The sequence below is a fragment of the Terrapene carolina genome, unplaced genomic scaffold, assembly GCF_002925995.2.
Source record: "Terrapene carolina triunguis isolate 2854851 unplaced genomic scaffold, T_m_triunguis-2.0 Scaffold62, whole genome shotgun sequence".
Taxonomy (NCBI): domain Eukaryota; kingdom Metazoa; phylum Chordata; order Testudines; family Emydidae; genus Terrapene; species Terrapene triunguis.
The window spans coordinates 330083-351391 of NW_020664413.1; the positions used below are offsets into that span (position 1 = coordinate 330083).

Sequence of the window (21309 nt, forward strand, 5' to 3'; positions counted from 1 at the left end):
CTCTGTTCTTGGATCCAGTGCTGACTCCAATGCCTTTGTGCGGTGCTAAGCAATGCTGTGCTGCTAGAGGTCTGTGTTTTGGTTGAAACATAAAACTGAGGCTCTGGCCACCTGGTAACGAAAGGTGCTTTGGCTTTGCAGCTAACAGTCCAGCTCTTACAGATCTTCCGAGTGGCTTTGTTCTCTCCCAAAACTCCTCCTGCAGTTCCAGCTGGGAAACAAGGCTTGCTCACTTCCTGCCAAACTGTTTTGCAGCACTGCTTGATGTTGTCTCATTGGAGGCAGCTGATTCTTTGGTGGGGGATGTGATTCTGGTCTGTGCTTTTATGTCTCTTGACCTTTGTACAATGCTCTGTGTACCTGCAGGATGGAAGAGGCTGTCTGTTTGGGGTAATTACTTTTAGTAGGTGGCACCATGCAAACAGCTAGGAGGCTTCAGTCTGAGATTCAAAACTAGGACCAGAAAGAAAATCAGGAACCAAGCACACCAGGTGCTGGGTTAGTTAGGAACACAAATGGCCAGGCTGGCCCAGAGCAGGGCTCCTCCAGTCCAGTTTCCTACCTCTGACAGAAGCCTGGCCTAGCGGCTCAGAAGGAGGTGCAGTGGGCAGTGATGCAGTGGCTGTCCCTAGGGCAGAGATTGGCACGTGCCCTGAAGAATGAAGGTTTATAGCCCTGCCAAAAACATTTGGTTTAAAAAACATCCTTATTGTTGTAACTCTGGATGTTCCCATTATCCATATAAATAGCGGATGCTGCTCTGATGATTTCTTGTGGCGATGAGTGCCACAGGCTAATCGAGTGTCTTATGAAAAAGCGTTTCCTCTGATCAGTTTTGAATTCGCTGCTTTTCAGTTTAATTGGATGTAGGGGTGTGTACAGGAATAAAAATTTGGTCACTTTTGGAGGGGCACTTCCTGTGCCCCCATGGCCAGAGGAGCTAGCTCTCCCCCCTCCCCCCCCTCCAGCCGCTGGAGAAACTCACTCTCTCCTGGCAGCCAGAGGAGCTGGATCTCCCCTGTGGCCCCAGGGCTGGAGGAGCTGCCCTGGCCCCAGTACTGCCCTAGCTCCAGAAGAGTTTTGTGCCCCTCACTGATGGGTGGCTTGCCCCTGCTTGTCCTCTTGCACACACCCCTGTTTGGAGGTTCCCTTGTTCTTTTATAGAACAAATTGGCCTGTGAGGGCTTCACTTCCAGCTTTCTCAGTGGCTCTGCAGGTGAGGAGTGTATTCGTCCACAGTGGTATGCATAGGGGAAATTTGGGGCATTCTTTGCTCTTACATACAATTGTCTTTAAGGCTGTGTGTTCTCTGTAGCTTGATTAAATTGTAGTGGTGTCCAGTGTGCACCAGAGGGTGCTGTGCACCTAACTAATAATTGTTGCTCGTCAACAGAGGCAGCTCAGAGGCAAGTGATGGATTTGTGACTTGCCCTAGAGAAGCTGAGGCAGCTGTCGCTGGGAAGGGGCCTCCTAGGCAGGTTGTGAGTGCCGCTTGCTGGGACAGTGCGTGTGCGTGTTCCACTCTGCTGCAAAATTTGTTGTAATACCATTTACAAAACAAACTCCCCATCTGTTCACCATGACTGTGGAAGGGTGGGACAGGACAGCTAGCAAGAGGACAAGATGAGGCTCCCTGGCGGGGCCCCTTTAAAGGGCATTGACCCTTTGATCAGACCAATATTGGACCTGCCTGAAAGTTCTGATGTGGGTTTGAAATATCTGCACTTAAAATTCTCCCCTTTTTCTTTAAAAAGAGCAGAGCTGGGGTCTCAGTCCCATGGCTAGTGGGACAGACGTCCTCAGAATCCATCCATGTGGTGGGCACCTATTGACCCACTGGCAATGCCAGGGACTGAAAGGGTGATGGGGCTGGACAGAGCTCACCCCACAGGCTCATCCTCCCTAGCAGAGTTGTCTGTGTGCAGGGGTGGAGCTTGTCCAGGCTGTGCCTTTCCTGGGGTACATGGAGGAGTCAGTCTCCAGCTGCCATTGCAGATCCTTTCACCAGCCCTGAAATCCTTTTACAAACAACAAATGGGGCATACCAAAACCTGCCCAATCTGTCAGTGCCCGCTGCTGGCTGTCCAGCAGCAAGACCTTCCCAGAGCCGTGCCCATCTCTGCTGGTGCACAGGTGGAGAAGTAACAAAAGGGGAGCCATGTTAGCTCTGGTTCCATTAAGAGCACGGGATGTGGGACAGACCCATGCTGCTCACCTGGGCCAGGACACATGGCTCTGGAAAGACATTCTCCTGCCCTTCAAAGAGGGTATGAATCCCACAGCGTTATCGGAGTGATAGAGCGAGCTGTGAACCAGCAGCTGCCACTGTCCTGTTAGTTCATATTTTGATTAATGTTTGTAAAGCACTCAGGCAATGGGAAGCATTGCATAATGCTAAGTGCCACTGTTAGTAATGCAGGAACGGGGCCCAGGCTTTGCTCAGCTGCTCACCAAGAATCTGAGGCCTGTGCTGAACTGGCCTAGAATGGAGCAGATTGCTCCCTCCCTCAGCTCTGCAAGTGGAGGGATGGCCCATGGGGACCACAGGTCCCAGCATCTTGACCCGAGTGGAGGCTGCATTGCATTTTGGGACCTGTAGTGTCCATGGCTTGAACCTTTGGCTGAAAGAGGAGGGAGGCTGCAGAACTCAACCCCCCAGCTCTCTGCAGTGAATGTGCCATGGATGCAGGGCCTCTCTGGGTTGTGGTGTCCTGACAGTGATGCCGTATTCACTGTATCCCCATGTCCGGGGCTTGGGTTTGCTGATAAGAATGCAGCACAGAATGAGTTGGGTTTTGTCAGACAGGCTCTGAGGGTGCATTGGGCCCTGCTGCATGGGTCTTGCCCAGGGTATCCCACAGATGACAGTGAGGGGGCTGTTCCCTGTGTCCATCTCACTGGAGTTGCTGGGTGAGATGGTCCATTGGGAGCAGAGCTCGGCCTGGCCTGCCTTGAACCCCTCTGACGTGAGGGCCAGGAAGCTGCAGAGAGAGTGTGTCCCCTGGAGACAGTGCCCTTGGGGCGAGGCGGAGCAGGGTTCATCCAATGCACACTGAGGAATAGGGCAGGACCCTCTGCACTGAGCAGTGGCGGATTAATGATTTTACCGCCCCCAGGCCCTGAAATAATTGCCTCCCCCGGCCTCATATGAACTTGTTTTAGTTTTTTTACAAATTCGTTTGAACTAAAATGAATCTAAATATCATTAAAATAATTGAACATTTACAAGTTTTATTATAAATAAAATTACAAGTACAGCGGACCCTTGCTTGAACGCACGTCTGTATAGTGCGATTTCGCTTATAGTGCAGGACTGCGCATGGATCCAAAACTGAGAACCACTTAATTTCTTCCTTCCAGTCATATTATTAACGCTTAGGATTCTCGCGAGTATGTTTACTAAATGGTGTCGTGCCGTCATTTGGTGGTTTCAATACGCGCTATGATTGGTAGAATCGCGGCGTCACTGATGCCGCGATTACAAAAATGCTGCTATTATAAATTTGCTGCCCCTGCAAATTTGCCGCCCTAGGCCTAGGCCTTGGCCTTGTCGGCCTAGGCGGTAATACGCTGATGGCACTGAGAGGCCTTGGGCAAGGATGAGGTGGCCTGGGCTGGGTGCATGGGGGGCAGCAGCAAGGGCCTGGATAGGATTTGGGGGTAGAGATTCCTCATGCCTTTGATCTCATCTTCCTGTGATCTTCCTCTGTTTCCTCAAGCTGCAATTTGACAGCACGGTTCCTTTTACTTTTTATTATTTTTTTAGTCCCAGCCATGTCTGTTTCCAGTGTCAGAATTCACGTCGGGGCCCACAGGGGCTGGGGGGACATGAGGCTCAGAGGGGCCTGTTTGTGCTGCTTACAGAAGCTCTCAGTGGGCTGATCAGACCGAAGGAATTTGTTGTTGTCTCCTGCCACTACCATAGCTGTCTGTGGAGTTGGAGTGTCTCCTATATTGAACCTTCTCCACCATATGTCCATCTTGTTCCTCACTGCCTGTGCTGTTTTGTACAGCGCCTCTTGCTGAGAGAGGCTGGGACTGGGGTAGATGGAAGTTATCCCACAGTCAGAGCTCCTGCCCCCTTCTCTACAGCTCCTTTCACAGCCAACATTTCTATACCATTCCCTACAGTGCCTCCTACTGGGAGAGGCAGGGATGGCAGACAGGCATTCCTGTGATTGGTGAGCGCTGAGAAGTCCTGAGTAAACTCTGGTTATAGCTCTTGCTAATACATTGCTGCTGTCGACTGACCTGCTTCAACCATTTTTGTTCTAGAGACAGTTTAAGTCCCCTTCTTGGCCTTCCCTATTTTGTCTTTCCCACCCAGATTTCCCATCATCTTGTGCGGCCCCTCATCAGGATGAGCCTGGCATTGCAGTACCAGCTGCAAGAGCTGGCATCTCTCCTGGTGCAGAAGGATGCTGAGATTGAAGACTACAGGGAGAGCGGGGCTGCTCTCAGCAGAGGTATGGAGGGCTGTTCCACTCATGGGGAAACCAGGGCTGGAGAGAGCAGGGAGTGAGTTTCCTTCCCTGCACAGGGTTGGCACAAAGTGCTCAGTCTGGCTATTACCCAATGAGGCTTGTGTTTCATGTTCAGCTGCTACAGCAGTCAGACAGTAGCCAGAAGCCTTGGGAGTAGTCCCCAGGGGAGAGGTGGAGGAGGAATGGACATTGACCAGTAGCCGAAGGACTTGGGAAGTCGCCAAGGGGCTCTTTGCTTTACTTAGAGTACCTGGCTGTTTACCAGGAGCCTGGATCCAAGGCCAGCTAGTGAAGGAACTGGAGCAGAGTCAGGCTTTTTTCCCGCATGCAGTAGCTTGCAGAGCACTTGGAGAGGAACCAGGGGCTCCCGGCTCTTCCCCTCAGCTTCCTTAGAAGAACATTGGAAGCATGGCTGTACACATGGTCTGTTTCCAGTGTGGAGCCTCTGAGATGTTAATGAGGGGCCTGGGTTTAATCCCCAGCTGGCAGAGCAGTGTCCAGAGTAGGGTGATATAGGGACTGGCGGAGCTGTCGCTGGTGGGTGGAGTCCCTCGTGATTAGAAGGGGTTCTGGGTCCCACCCTCAGCTGGCGATGCCTCTGGCATGTGGATTCGGTTCCCAGCTGGCAGAGGTTCTGCACGTGTTGGGCTGGAGGGCAGTGTTAACGAAGGGGGGAGGGGGGATGCTCTGCTTTTCACCAGCATGGCCTGATTTCCTCAAAGAGCTTCCCTTGCACATCAGAGGGCTTCTATGGTCCGGACCAGCTCCCCAGGATCCACTAGGTAGCTGGGAACTGGCCTAGTGCTGCTTGTCTGACACACTGCTCTCTGCATGCCGCGCGGGCCTGAGAACGGAGAGCAGGCTGTTTCGTTGTTTATTTATACAGCCCCCTTGGTAAGTGCAGTGCTGGAAACTGATGTCAGGTGCTCCAGGCTCTGTAATCTCAGTGATTCCAGCTCAGACTTGCTCTCCTTACTAGTGGCGAGGGTTTTCCTACTAACTGGTGCCACAAATGCCTGCTGGAAGGTGAGGGGTGAGCTGGGGCCTTTAAGGATGACTGGAAAAAGGCTAATGTAGTGTCCATCTTTAAAAAAGGGAAGGAGGAGGGTCTGGGGAGCTACAGGCCAGTCAGCCTCACCTCAATCCCTGGAAAAATCATGGAGCAGGTCCTCAAGGAATCCATTTTGAAGCACTTAGAGGAGAGGAAAGTGATCAAGAACAGTCAGCATGGATTCACCAAGGGCAAGTCATTCCTGACTAACCTAATTGCCTTCTATGAGGAGATAACTGGCTCTGTGGGTGAGGGGAAAGCAGTGGACGTGTTATTCCTTGACTTAAACAAAGCTTTTGATACGGTCTCCCACAGTATTCTTGCCAGCAAGTTAAAGAAGTATGGGCTGGATGAATGGACTATAAGGTGGATAGAAAGCTGGCTAGATCATTGGGCTCAACGGGTAGTGATTAATGGCCCCATGTCTAGTTGGCAGCCGGTATCAAGCGGAGTACCCCAAGGGCCGGTCCTGGGGCTGGTTTTGTTCAACATCTTCATTAATGATCTGGAGGATGGAATGGATTGCACCCTCAGCAAGTTTGCAGATGACACTAAACTGGGAGGAGTGGTAGATATGCTGTCGGATAGGGATAGGATACAGAGGGACCTAGACAAATTAGAGGATTGGGCCAAAAGAAATCTGATGAGGTTCAACAAGGACAAGTGCAGAGTCCTGCACTTAGGACTGAAGAATCCCATGCACTGCTACAGACTAGGGACCGAGTGGCTAGGCAGCAGTTCTGCAGAAAAGGACCTAGGGGTTACAGTGGACGAGAAGCTGGATATGAATCGACAGTGTGTCCTTGTTGCCAAGAAGGCTGACGGCATTTTGGGCTGTATAAGTAGGGGCATTGCCAGCAGATCGAGGGACGTGATAGTTCCCCTCTATTCGACATTGGTGAGGCCTCATCTGGAGTACTGTGTCCAGTTTTGGGCCCCACACTACAAGAAGGATGTGGAAAAATTGGAAAGAGTTCATGGAGGGCAACAAAAATGATTAGGGGTCTGGAGCACATGACTTACGAGTAGAGGCTGAGGGAACTGGGATTGTTTAGTCTGCAGAAGAGAAGAATGAGGGGGGATTTGATAGCTGCTTTCAACTACCTGAAGGGGGGTTCCAAAGAGGATGGATCTAGACTGTTCTCAGTGGTGGCAGATGACAGAACAAGGAGTAATGGTCTCAAGTTGCAGTGGGGGAGGTCTAGGTTGGCTATTAGGAAAAGCTTTTTCACTAGGAGGAGGATGAAGCACTGGAATGGGTTATCTAGGGAGGTGGTGGAATCTCCATCCTTAGAGGTTTTTAAGGCCTGGCTTGACAAAGCCCTGGCTGGGATGATTTAGTTGGGGATTGGTCCTGCTTTGAGCAGGGGGTTGGACTAGATACCTCCTGAGGTCCCTTCCAACCCTGCTATTCTATGATTCTAAGGCTTGTGCATCACCCCAGGAATAGGGATTGTGCAGGGCGATTCCCTTGCGCAGCGACACCTGCTGCCTCCCTTGGGGGATGGGTGTGAGTAAGGGAAGCACACGGCCTGTGCTTGGAACTAGGTTAGCACGTGAGTCAGACCAGACTCCGGCTCCCTCTGGTGTTGCTGTGCTGGATCTTCAGGGCTCATGGGAGTCCAAAGAAGCTGCTTTGTGGGTGTAGAATCAGCAGGTATGCTTGATGCAGGAGCCAGCAAGGGGGCTGGGAGGTGTCCTTCTCCAGTCACTTTGTGCCCACCCAACACCTCAAAGGGGTTCCTTAATATGACATGAGGTGCAGGGCTTCCCACCTACAGTGTTTGTCCCATTGTTGGCGGATGGAGCAATCACCTAATCCGCTCTTGAGGAACAGTTCATGGTGGTGGTGGAGAAATGATGGCCTGGAGCTAGATACAGGGCCAGGCAAGCCAGGTATTGGGGCCAACCCCCGGTGGTCTCGCTGGCACGTCCTCAGGGGCCCATGTCCAGGGATGTCCACAGAACGGCTGGCTTTCCTGTTTGCAGGAGTAGGAAAGAGGAGCTCCTGCCCTTGGGTGATGGCATGACTGCAGTAGGATGAGGAGACCACATCTGTACGCAGTATTCAAGATGTGGGCGTCCCAGGGATTTATACAAGGGCAATAAGATATTCTCCATCTTATTCTCTATCCTTTTTTAATGATTCCTAACATCCTGTTTGCTTTTTGACTGCCGCTGCACACAGCGTGGACGTCTTCAGAGAACTATCCACGATGACTCCAAGATCTCTTTCCTGATTAGTTGTAGCTAAATTAGCCCCCATCATATTGTATGTATAGTTGGGGTTATTTTTTCCAATGTGCATTACTTTACATTTATCCACATTCAAGTATCAGGGGGTAGCCGTGTTAGTCTGTATCTACAAAAACAACAAGAAGTCTGGTGGCACCTTAAAGACTAACAGATTTATTTGGGCATAAGCTTTCGTGGGTAAAAACCTCACTTTTTCAGATGCAACAAGTGAGGTTTTTACCCACGAAACCTTATGCCCAAATAAATCTGTTAGTCTTTAAGGTGCCACCAGACTCCTTGTTGTATTTATCCACATTACATTTCATTTGCTATTTTGTTGCCCAATCACTTAGTTTTGTGAGATCTTTTTAACCTCTGACTTCTGGCTTCAGAGCTGCATGGTGGGATACCAGTGCAGGGTGCTGGGGAAGATAGTGGGCCTCGCTCTGAGGCAGTAGTCTCTGGGTGAGTTCTGTGTGTGAAGGAGTGGGAGCAGCAGGAGACCCTCCCCCACCCTCAGCTGGGCAGTCCCCGTTTTTTTGGGACACACCAAAATATATGTGTTTGCCTCTTGCTGCTGCGGGGGGTGGTGGTTCTAGGGCAGCACAACGGCTTCCAGTGGGCTGGGGAGCAACAAGCTTAGCCTGAGGTGCAGGCAATGATGGGGATTTGGGGAGGGTGCTGCCTACAGGCTGCGGGGGGCTCCAGCTGCAGGTCGCCTCACCCTCATGGTCAGTGCTAGCCAAAGCCTTCAGCATTTCTGTGAGGTGCGTAGGCCTCGCTCCTTGGCTCGTGTGCCGAGATGGGGCTCTAGGCAGCCAGAACATCTCCCCATCCATTTGGGGACAGTTGTGTGGGGGGTGGGGGTGCCTCTCCCCAGGAATGTAATGGCAACAGTCATTCCTGAGCCCCCTTGCTGCAACACAGAGTCACTGGGAACAGGGAGCTCCACACTGCAGGGTACTGCTCACCCAGCCATCCCGAGGAGCTGGCCGTAGGTCCTTGGACCCATCTGCCCTGGGCTGGGAGCCGTGTTTACTGAACTGCAGGAAACCCCAAAGGCTGGAGCATGTTTCCAAACTTGCAGACAGTGCTGAAGCCGAGTTTGCCCAAGGGGCCTTTGAAACCCGGTGCTGTCTCAGGGCAGACAGCTGTAGCCCCAGCGAGGATGGGGCCTTCAGCCGCTGGGCTGGGGCTGCTTTGCTGAAATGGCGACTGTCATTAGGAAGGGGCTTTCTTGTGGTGTTTCCCAGCTGACTGCTGCTGAGGTGCAAATCTGCCCTCATTCAGGCCTCAGGGGCTGTCTTCTTCATGTTGCCATGGTTACTAGTGGGTTTCCTGAGAAGGTTTCCCCACCACCCTGAGTGACCTGGAGAGGCTGCTGCTGTGCCGTCATGGCTTGGCCCTGTAAAGATGCTGCCTTTGGCGGGACACAACTGAGAGTATCAATTCAGGACAAATTACTCAGAGCAGGGCAGTCACAGCCCAAGGTTGGGGGTCCTTCACTACTGAGGCAAACCAAACCAGCCAAACAGAGAGGACTTCGGTCTTACCCCTCTGGCTAACCATAAGTCATACAAGCAATTCCCTCAGACACTCCAGTTTCCCAGTATTGCCACCAATGCCACTCGTTATGGGAACGAATAGTTATGAAAACCAATACCCCAGTAAAAGAAGAAGAAGAAGAAGAGAAAAAAAAGTTCTCTCGATCCCAAAGGACCAAGCCCCAGACCAATATACAAGGCAGATCTTACCCACAAATCATGCTGTTGCCAATCCTTTAGAATCTAAAATCTAAAGGTTTATTCATAAAAAGAAATATAGATGAGAGCTAGAATTGGTTAAATGGAATCAATTACATACAGTAATGGCAAAGTTCTTGGTTCAGGCTTGTAGCAGTGATGGAATAAACTGCAGGTTCAAATCAAGTCTCTGGAACATCCCCAGCTGGGATGGGTCGTTCAGTCCTTTGTTCAGAGCTTCAGTTTGTAGCAAAGTCCCTCCAGAGGAAAGAAGCAGGATTAAAGACAAAATGGAGGAGATGCAGCTTCCTTTTATAGTCTCTTGCCATGCAGCCTGTGCTTCCATTGTTCCAAACACAAGCTACCCAGCACATGGCATGAAAAAACCTTACAGTTCTGTCCATAGGCCTGTCCCTGCCTTGCTGAGTCACAGGGTGTATTTGCCTTCTCTCAATGGGTCAGTTGTGTAGTTGATGGTCCTTAATGGGCCATCAAGCAGGCTAGGCAGTGCTGACACCAAATTGTCTGGGGTGTCTCCCAGAAGCACAGCACAAGTTTGAAATACAGACAGTCTAGAGCCAATACTTATAACTTTAAATACAAAAACGATCCATGCACCCAGATAGCATCATCATAACTAGCAAACCAGAACCTTGTCATAGACACCTCACTTGACAACCTTTGTACAATATTTGCTGCAAATATATAACAGTGGTTGCAACAATGATCTATATGGTCACAGTTCATGTCAATGTCACAGGGCTGGAGAAATGTCTGGGCAATGCTTGTCAGCCGCCAAGCTCTCCTTGGCGTTAATGCTTTCCTAATGGGCCCTGGTGCCAGGGCTGATGAGTACTGGGGTTCCCTCTCTCCTGACTGGCGCTGCCAGTGTCCTGTGTAGGTGTTACATGGCCTAGTAGCTCCCCCAGGTTATTCAATAAACAATAAAAAACCACGCACCCTCTCCTTTCATCTCCCTGTCACAGAGAGTGCGGGTAGCGAGCTGGGGTGTTTGGCCAGGCTGCTGCCCACCCTGCTCACACTCCCATCTCTCTTGCAGGACGCCTGAGGACTGCACCCTTCCAGGAGAAGTCGTTTCTGCAGAAGTTTGTGGATGAGGTAGGGAAAGATGCTGCTGTGTGTTAGTGCAAAGGGGACCTGGGTGTGTTTATGTCAACACACCTTGGCCCACTCGGGTTAGCGCGGCCCAGCGCCCCGGGCCGTCGCCCGCTCGGCTTAGCGCAGCCCAGCGCCCCGGGCCGTCGCCCGCTCGGCTTAGTGTGCTGTGGTATGCAAGGGGTAGCATGGCCTGGTGTGGTTGGTGACTTTTGGGCAGTGTGTTGAGGCAGACAAAGCCATGGCCGGCTTGAGCCAATGCAACGCAATGGGCCTGGGTCTCACTCTGGTCCTGAGGTGACAAATGAGCAGCTGCTGCCTTTGCAATTCCAAACGCTTGCGTCTGTCTCTGGGGTTATGTGGAGAGGTGGCCTGTTGGGAGACTAGCTGGGACCATCCTGGCTCCCCCCTTGTGACTGAGCCCTAAAATAACATAACATTCAGCTCAGCCCTTCTCCCCAAGCTGGGTTGCTCCTAGGGCTCCTCTCCAGCCCTCTCAGCCCACATCCTATATCCTCTCCCTCTCCTGGAGCTGCTCCCACCTTCCTTCTGTCCAGGTGGGTGATGAGCAACCCACCTCCGTGAGTCAGCAGATCCCACTTAACACTCCCAGTAGGATCGATAACTGGTGGTGGGGACTCAGGAAAACTCTGCCATGCTGCTGCAGACAGATGCCTAGCATGCTCCCCTCTCCCACGTGGAAGGCCTGTGCAGAAAGGGCTACAGTCACAGAAGGGTGGACACGTGCTCACTGAGAGAGAAGCAAACCTACATGTTCGCACACAAACTGGTGATGATATCCCCAGGAAGATGTTCCCCTTAATGCTTGAATTGGAAAGACACTGCTGTTATCTGGGTAAAATGTGCAGAGTCGCTGGCCGAGCCACTGGGGAATGCTGCCTTCTGAGCTGGCTGCATTCTTGCTGCTCCTTGTGTGGCATTTTGGGGTGGGCAGCTAGTTGCCCGGGCTGTGGCAGAGGCAGAGCAGGAATGGATGGTGGCTGCCTGGGTCTGTGGGGCTCTCTGGAAGGAGCAGGTTGTGGGGCAGCTCTCTCCCTGCTGAGGGTTAATACTTGCTAAGTGCTCCTGTTGCCTGTATTCGGAGGAGTGACACGTACAGGGAAGTGGAGTGATTGCTCAATGCCACTGGCTGGGACAGTGCGTCCCTGTCTCAGTATTGCCGCTGGGATCCAGCTCTGGGTCCTTGGACTTGGTCTCTGTTTCATTGGCAGAGAGATCTGAGAAGCCAGCACGCAAGTCAGAGGCACAGCTGGGTGTGCGTGTGCTGTCAGTCCTGTTCCTCCGTCACGCTGCCTGTGCTCCCTGCGTGTGCTGTTAGCCCGGAGCAGGGGCGGCCAACCTGAGCCCGAGAAGGAGCCAAAGAGCCACAGTAATACGTCAGCAGCCCCCCCATCAGCTCCCCAGCGCCTCCCGCCTGCCGGCAGCCCCCAGTCAAAACTGCCTTTACTCCTCTTCTAGTTAAACCAGCTGCTTCCTGAGGTGAGATGTAGAGCAAGGGGCAAGGAGGCTGCCGTCCAAAGTCCAGCTTCGTTTGCTGCTGACAGCTAGGTGACTCATGCTTGGTCTGGCATTCCTGCAATTGTTTGGCTTTTTCTCAAAACTTTTTTACTGGCTAGTTGTTCGGGCAAGTGGCTGCTGAGGCTTCCTGGCTGGACGGGGCTGGAGAGGGAGAAGGGAAATGGGAGGATAGAACCTGCTGTCCCATATTCATTACAACCTGCCACTTGGTTTAGCACATGTGCCTCCCCCCCACATCTGCTCCAAAATCCAACACACAGACTGTGAAGAACTTGGGATTTTAAAGGAAAGCGCCAGAGATTCTGATCATTGCACTGACTTATGAACCGGAGCAATCACTAGAACACTAAAATTGTTAATTGTTCAAGAACAAATGGGGATAAACTGGGCAGGCATGAATGTAGGCTGGGAATTAGAAGACAGTTTCTGACCCCCCAGTAGGAGGGATGGGGGCAAGACACCTTTCTGGTTTTAAAATGGAGCTTGATACATGTATGAATGAGATGATACGATGGGATTGTTCTATGATAGTAGCAGACTGGACTTGTTGACCCAGGAGGTTCCTTCCAGTCCTGTGTCCTATGTTCCTATGTTAATAATGATTCAGAGAAGGCAGAAGTTCTCAATAAATGTTTCTATTCTGTATTTGGAAAGAAGCAGGATGATGGACTCATGTCGTATAAGGATGATGAAATACGTTCCAGTCTTTTTGTGCTAACTAGCAGAGCCCAGGAGGGGGTACCAGTGGGGGTCTCTTACGTACCACCACATCAAACCAGAGAACAGGATGAGTTACTTCTTAAGCACCTGTCTGTAATGTGTGTGTGGGGACAATTGCGTTATCATGGGGAACTTCAATCTGGGAGACATCTGCTGGAAGTCTCATGTAGCCAATAGAAAACATCACTGGAGTTTCTAAAAAATATAGCTGATAATTTCCTACCATAAAGGGAGTTGTATCTGGTATGGGGAAACTCTATATTGGACCTCATTATAACAGATAAAGATGAATTAATCACTGGACTGGAAGTTGGTGATTGCCTAGGGACCAGTGATCATGATCTGTTTACATTCAATGTGGGCAAACAAAGGACAGTACCAACCAAAAATATATATTCTTGGTGCTTAAAAAGAGCTAATTCCTAAGGCTGAGAAAAATTGACTGAGAGGAGAAATTTAGACAGAAGAATGGGAATGAAAATTGGGTGTTCTTTAAAAAGTGTTTATTAGATGGCCAAAAAGCCATGATTGAACAATCAAGAAAGAGGACAACTTTGGCTCAGTGGTGAAGAGAAGGCAGCAATTCGAAATAAATAGCAATATATAACAAATGGAAAAAAAAAAAAAAAGGAAGTAGCTGTCAATCAATATAAATTGGAAGTTATGAAGTGTAGAAAATTGATAAGGTAAGCTAAAGACATCAGGGAAGAATCCCTGGCTGGCAGGGCTAAGGATAATAAGAAAGAATTTAAGTGTATTAGAAACAAAAGAAATCTTAGTGATGGTATAGGCCTATTGCTAGGTGGAGATGGTAAAATTGTTAATAATGATGCAGCAAAAGCAAAAGTGATCTATAAATATTTCTGTTCTTTATTTGGAAAGAAGCAGGGTGATGTGCTCATATCATCTGAGGTGATTAGCTGAGGATGATAAAGTACTTTTCAGTTCATTCGTAAGTGAGGAGGATGTTAAACATCTACTAGGAGTAAACATTTTAAAATCAGCAGGCCCAGATAACTTGTATCCAAGAGTCATAAAAGAGCTGGCTGAGGGTATCTCTGGCCTGCTGATGTGAATTTTTAATCAATCTTGGAATATCAGGGAACTTCCAGAAGACTAGTAGAGTGCTAATGTTGTGCCAATATTCAGAAAGGGCAAGTGGGATGACTCTGATATCTATGTGCTAGTCAGCCTGACATCATGCCTGGGCAAATTAATGGAAAAGTTGGGATCAAACTCCCAAGGAAGTGATGGATTCTCCATCTCTTGATGGCCTCATATCCAGGCTGGGTGCCTTTTTGGAAGATATACTTTAGTCATAAGTTATTGGGCTCAATACAGGAGTAACTGGGTGAAAAACAAGATCCTGTGATATAAGGAGATCAGAGCAGATGATCTGTTGGTCTCTTTTGGCCTGAAGCTCTGTGAATGCATGAAACACAACTTTAAACTGTCGTCCGTGTAATCACAACAGTGACTATTTGCCAGTTGGAGAGGAACTATCATCTTGACTGTGGTGATGCAGGGTAGGGTTGACTTGGCATCCCCAGTGGAAAGCACTGGAAATCGGAGACTTCTCTTCCCACAGCTTCGTAAGCCTGGTTGCCGTGGCTTTTTAACTGCGAAGCCAGCTCTCTCAGCCGTACTTTCTGGATTGGGTCCTTGCTGGGAAGAATGGCAATCCCCAGTGAGAGAGAGACCTATCCCGTTAATTGAATGGAGGTTGTGAAGTAGGGACAGGTACACCTGAGACCGGCTTTGATGGTCTCTGTTGAAATATGTCTTCTCACTGGGTATGTGCTCACTTAGATGCCCAGGGTATTCTGACTAATCGTGGGGAGTTTTCCATCAAAGTCCTGGGCTTATTTATAAATTTAGGAAACTTCTCTCATGGTGTTTGGCAAGAATTCATTCATGAGCAGCTGCTGGGAGCAGGCAGAACAGTAAGCAACTCGGGAAAAAGGCAGAGCCCAAACCAAGACAGACCCACCAGCTTTTGTCAGCACAACAAGCCAGTGGTGATGGGAAAGTGTCAGCACTGTCCAGCTTCACTGGAGTCAAAGGGCCCAGACTGTCAAAGGTATTTAGGTGCCTTAAGATGCAGCTAGGAGCCTAGTGATGCCTAAATACCTTTACAAATCTGGCCCAAGGCCCCTTGAGCTCTATGTGAAGCTGGACCTAAATACTGTGGCAAGGTCCCTGGCTTCCCACCGTGCTCACTGAAATGTTGGGACCGCTTCATTTATACTAAAAATGGGCTGTGTTAATGAACGAATTAGGAGCACGAACAACAGTGCAGCTCCCACTCTCCTCCCCGGGTTATTTATTACATTCACTTTATTTTACACTGTCTCCCCTTTCTCTGTTTCAAAGCACCATGGATTTTTATGTTGGCAACGCACAATGGCATCGTGGATTTGGGTAGGGTTGAAGCTGGGCGGGGGGGGGCTGGCAGCTTGGAAGGGGCAGTTGAGGCTTTGGCACCTGAGGAGAGGCAGTTGAGGATTGTGGGGTCAGCATGTCAGCTGGATCTATCTGCTAAAATGAAGAGCAGTGGGATAGTGATCAGTGTTGTGCTTTATATCGTTGTTGTTAGGGTTCAGGGTTAGCATGCCATTTAGATGAATGGAGCAGGTCGCACCTTTTGGAGCAAAGGTTTCTTGCTGTCTGCAGACCTAGGCAGGTGTTGATTCATAGATTGTAAGGCCAGAAGAGATTGTTAGATCATCATCTGACCTTGCTGGAGACTCTCTTCACATTTCCCAGGTATCTTTGCGAGCATGAGAACTAGAAACACCCTTTTCCATACAAACCAAGCCTGCTCAAGTATCAGGGGGTAGCCATGTTAGTCTGTATCTACAAAAACAACAAGGAGTCTGGTGTTAGTCTTTAAGGTGCAAGCCTGCTCAGGCACTGGAGTGCAATCCCATGGCAAGGGGCGATTAATTCAGCTATTGCTGTTCTTTGGTCGGTGCTTTATTGTCATGTTTAGCATTGCTCCAGGGGGAATAACAACGAGGAGTCCTTGTGGCACCTTAGAGATAAGATGCCACAAGGACTCCTCGTTGTTTTTGCTGATACAGACTAACTCGGCTACCACTCTGAAACCAGGGGGAATAGATTCTCTGTTACTAGCCTGCTGCTACTACCCATTGCTTCTCTGCCTTTGCCACCTTACTTTCTTCTTCTCCCTTCCTTGCCGGTGTGGCTCTCCTCCATTTGCATCCTGGCAGGAGGCCTCATTTTCTTCCCCCATTCTCTCTGCTCAGATGTTCAGCAAGTAAATAGTTAATGCTGAGATTGAAAGTGCCATCATTGGACACCTCACTGAGATAAGTGAAGGAGGCAGAATTATTGCTCCAGGCCATCTGCAGATGCATGCACACGTCCCTGCATGGATTGTGAGCTCCTTGGGGTGGGGATTGTCTCTCTGGGGTGTGTCTGCCGGTGTCCAGCACACTGGGTCAGGAGCCAGCAGGTGCTACTGCAGTACAGATCAGGGGTAGGCAACCTATGGCACGCGTGCCGAAGGCGGCACGCGAGCTGATTTTCAGCGGCACTCACACAGCCCGGGTCCTGGCCACTGGTTCAGGGGGCTCTGCATTTTAATTTAATTTTAAATGAAGCTTCCTAAACATTTTATAAACCTTATTTACTTTACATACAACAATAGTTTCGTTATATATTATAGACTTATAGAAAGAGACCTTCTAAAAACATTAAAATGTATGACTGGCACGCGAAACCTTGTATTAGAGTGAGTAAATGAAGATTCGGCACACCACTTCTGAAGGTTGCCGACCCCTGGTACAGATCAATAATGGTACATGCGCTCTGCCTATGGAAGCTCACCTTTACGACCATGAGGGCTAGGTGGGTGTGTTGCCCTTGTTGGGGAGGTGCATGGTGCTGAAGTCTGCGAGTGGCACTGGGTGGTTGTCTAGATTTAGGGTGTGTGCTGTTCCCTACAGTGCTGTGTGGTGAAGGAGAGCGTGCTGCTCTGGGTTACTGCGTGGCTGACCCCCTGGTGGGTTAGCATGGTGCTCCCTAGGCTGGCGTGTGCTTCCCAGCTCCTGCCAAGGAGTTCGCTCCTGAATCAGGAGGTGCCTATTGAACTTCCCCACACTCCTGCTCTCACCCACAGCACCAGGGCCGGCTTTAGGTTTTTTGCCGCCCCAAGCCAAAAAATTTTTGGCTGCCCCCCACCCCAGCCCGGGGCTCTCTCTTGCACCCCCTGCTGCCCCAGCCCTGGGCTCTCTCTTTCCCCCCCCCCCACCCGCACCTCCTGCCGCCCCAGCCCTGGGCTTCCCCCCCACCAGTGCTGACTCAGCCCACTCCCCCCTCGCCTCCAGCCGGTCCGGTGCTGGCAGGGTCGGGGTAAGCAGTGGGGCTCCCGGGCCGCGCCTCAGCCCAGGGTCCCTCCAGCCAGGGCTCCCGCCTCCAGGACCGTCCGGGTCCCGGGAGGGCAGAGCCGGGGGACTGCCCCGGCAGGGGGCTGAGGAGCCGGGGCAGGGTAGCCCCAGAGGGAGTGGAGCCCCGGAGAGCGGGATGCGGGCCCCACACGGCAGTGCCCCGCCCTCTATGGCCCCGCTGCTGCTGCTTCTGGTCGCCCTGCCGCAGTCCCTGGGCGGCTTGGGCCGCTTTGCCCAGCCCCGGCTGTGGCACTGGGGGGCGGCAGCCCTGCAGCACCTGCAGGTGGCTCCGTGTGCCCCGCGGGGCGGCCCCCAGCCCGAGGGTCCCCCATTTGGAGCCTGCCCAACCCAGCCACAAGGTGCGGGCGCTGCTCCCCCGCGGCGCGAACCTCAGCGGCTCCAGGGTGCCCCCCGCGCACGACGTGCTGCTGCTGCCAGGGCTGGCTCTAGGCTTTTGCCGCCGGAAGGAGAAAAAAAAAAAAAAAAGGCCAGAATGCTGCCCTTGAAAATGTGCCGCCCCAAGCACGTGCTTGGTTTGCTGGTGCTTAGAGCTGGCCCTGCACAGCACAGACTGGCCCTTGTTCACTCCTTGTGGGTTGTTGGCACAAAGCCTCCTGTTCCTGAGCATGGGATTAGCGAAGCATCACATGGGGGCTGTGTAATGGGCCAATGTGTGAGGCTTGAGCTCCCGTGACTGTGGAGGTGGCAGGTCCAGGCCAGCACAAACTGATGCCAGGATGGGTGAATCGGTGTCCTTTGGACAAGGGCCAAGTGGTGGTTGTATTTTTGGGCTTTTATGTGTTCTCATCACTATGGAATCTGAACATGTCACAAACATCACCCCATTTTACAGGTGGGAAACTGAGGCACGGGGGCAAGGTGACTTTCCCAAGGTTTCACAGGGAGTCTGACAGAGCCAGGAATAGAGCTCAGATCTCCTGGGTTCCAGCCCAGTGCCTTAACCACAGGACCATCTTCTGTCTTTGTGGTTGGTGACCTACTCTGTGAGCTAGTTTAGGGTTTTTTTTGGCCTTAGAGCACTTTGGCGCCTGCTTTTGAATTTGGTTTGTGTTTTTCCCTCCCAGATCGCTGCCTGCTTAATGCCATCTGGTCAGCAGAGAACATGCCAGTTCTGGGCAGTGGTGAGGCCTGCTTCTCGCTCCCCACCTCGCTGTCTTGGAGGAGTCCTGGGCAGCAGGGGAACATTGCTCCTGGGTGTGGAATTTAGTACTACACTGTACAGTGCCCAGCCGTCACACCAGGGCAACAGGTTCCTCTCTCCAGTAACCCTCCGAAGCCTTGAGGGAAGCCCGGGCCTGTGGAGCCAAGGTTGTTTTGGCTGCTCTGCGCCAATAGAGCAGCAATCAAGCCTGCTCGGATAAACACGCAGATACAATCAGTTCAGATATAGACCCCTGTGCCCCAGGATGTTTCGCCGTGAATATTTTTATCTGCTGTGGCCGGTGCACCCGGTGGCTGCTGTGTTGGGCCTCTGGCCGCCCTGCGCACTTGGCTTGCAGAGCAGGGCTTCGGCAAACAGGATGCGGAAGGTTCACAGGTCGACCTGGGCTGAGCTCGGAGGATGTGCCATCAAAATAAGCAATGCTGAATAGGAAGATAAACAAACAGCCGGCTTCCAGCGCATTGCTGGCTGAGGCAGACAGGGCGAGCGGGGAGCGCAGGCATGGAGCTCGTGGGGTGGCTGAGAGCACTACCTGCTGACGTCAGGGAGACCGGGGGTCACAGTGCAGTGCCGTCCTTTCCCACCCCGGAGGCATTAGGCTGGGAGAGGTGCCAAGGAGGCGGCGTTTCCCTCACTGTGGCAAGGCAGGCCCCCTCCAGGCAGCATGGGGAGACCGGTCTCATGGGGAGGGAACCTGTGAGACAGGTGGAGCCTGTGTCCTGGGAGGAGAAGAGATGAGGGTCTTAGCGCTCGAGAGGGGAGAGGCCTGTGCATTAGATCAGTATTGCCTGGATCTCCCAACAAGCTACCGTGTTGCTCAAATGAGAGTCTGATGTGTGGGCTGGGGTCTAGGGCTGGAGAAATGTCTGTCCCCCGGCTGTCCTGTGTGGCAGGGGCTGGAAGTGCTGGAGGGGGCAGTGGAAGGGAAGAGCCTTGCGTCATTCACAGGTCAGGAGTGAGGCGTACTGGCTCGCCTGGCCCAGCCCAGCCCCTGCCTGCACTCTGCCTGACTCCCCCCGCCCTCTGCCTCTCCCTTTGTATAAGCACTAAAAATAAGCCCGTGGAGAGAAGTGGCCTGTGTTTGTTTAAGAGCCGAAGCCGGTGGTGGGCCGCGTGTTACACAGGGTGGGGACAGCGGCCCTTAAACACGAGCCAGCTCCGGGCAGCAGGGGAGGAAGCAACCGTCTGCCTACTTCCTAAGGGGAATGGTTTTAATTAGCACAAGGTGGTTGTGGCTTTGCAGCTGTGGCTGGCCAAGAGCAGGGCCTCCTGCAGGGCATGACACTGGGCACTGCGGGGCTGCTCGATGGGCGCCGTGCACAGGTGCGGTGCGCGCTGCGACGTTCCATCTCCGCTCTCATGCGGCAGGAGTCTTTGGGCGAGAGGGGCTATTAATGGTTTTAAATCCCCATTCTCCCCCCTCCCCTCTGCATGGCCTCCACCTCTCAAAAAGACTCCCAGCGTGGGGGCTTAGGAAGTGGGCCAGGGAGGGAACTGCTGCCACACAGGGCATCTGGGGGCCAGAGGGGCTCCCCCGGACAGACATTTCTCCAGCCCTAGACCTTGGCTTGTTGTATGCAACCTCAGAAATCGGTCGTGAACCTGGAAGGACATGAGCAGTAGTGACCTGGCAGACGGGGACCAGGTGGCCTGGGCTTGATCTCGCTGAGCCAGAGCCCTTTGGACCTTGCCAGGCCAGGGTGGTGACCAGGAAAGGGGGCTCTCTTAGAGCCAGGCTCAGGGCAGGCTGTGGAGAGAGGAGCAGGCCTGTGTGGGGCTCTTTCTCTAGCAGTTTAGCTGTTGGCTACTTGGGAAATGTAGCAATCCTGCCTGTTCACCTTCGTGCGAGTGTCTCGTACCGGCCAGGCCTCTCACTGGTTACCCAAGCTAGACGCCATCTGTCCCTGCCCCGCTCTGGTGTGGTGGTCTCTCACTGTCGGGACTGCCTGTGGCCAGCAGAGCGGTTTAGTCATGAAGCTGGAGTTTCGGAAGGAGTTGGCTACGCTGCAGAAATGAGCCAGCCTTGTTTAAAGCTTCTTGTTCCTGCTTCTCAGACTCTTGCCCCATGTGTGGGCCTTGGCGGGGGCACAGCTTGGGTAAGAGAGCACCTGCCTGCCTGTTTGTAGTGTGCAAGTGTATGTGGGTGGGGGTGTGCCAGGGTGAGACCATGTTGGCATAGGTGTGTGTATGCCAGGGAGAGAGCGTGTGTGTGCAAGTGGGCCAATACAAGAGCACGTGTGCAAAGGCGCATGTGATTTATTGAAGGTGGGGAGGTGTAAGTGTGTGCCTTGCCAGTGCAAGGATGAGCACAAAGGCACGTGTGTGGGATCACACGTGGGGCTGTGAAAGGGGAGAGTCTGCTTGAGAGTGCATGGAGGCCTGCACAAGGATGCATGTCAGTGCGTGACTGTGTGCGCGAGTCCGTACGTGGGTGCACGTTCTGTGCAAAAGCACACAAGGCTCCATGCAGGCTTTAATGGGGGGTCTCTGGGAGGGCACATGTAGTGGGGTGTGGGGCGAGGAGCAATCTCAGCCCTCTTTAACTGTGCTGCATAGCTAGCACCAGAGTGGGTTTGGGGAGTGATCCCGGCCCCTGTGCTGCGGAGCCTGAGCTCTGGCCTCTCCCCGTCTGTTTGCCATTAAGGCATGTGGCAGATGGTGGGCGGCTTTATTTATTTATTTATTTAGGCATAATCAGGTGAGGCGGGAACTTGGCCGGCACTTGCATTCCCAGCCGATGCAGGGGAACCACAGGCCGTTTACACAAGCTGTGAGTCAGCGGAGCTGCATGCTGCTAAAACCAGACTCGGCACAGCAGCCCCAGGGC

At 52.1% G+C, this 21309-nt stretch overlaps 1 protein-coding gene across 1 annotated transcript in view; it reads left to right on the forward strand.

Moving 5' to 3' along the window:
- Window positions 1-21309, forward strand: part of NHEJ1 (non-homologous end joining factor 1) — a 124960-nt gene that overhangs the window by 4117 nt on the left and 99534 nt on the right. The window contains exons 3-4 of the mRNA XM_026647717.1: window positions 4328-4466; window positions 10573-10631. Coding sequence (XP_026503502.1) covers window positions 4328-4466; window positions 10573-10631 — 198 coding nt within the window. The remainder of the gene's footprint in view (window positions 1-4327; window positions 4467-10572; window positions 10632-21309) is intronic.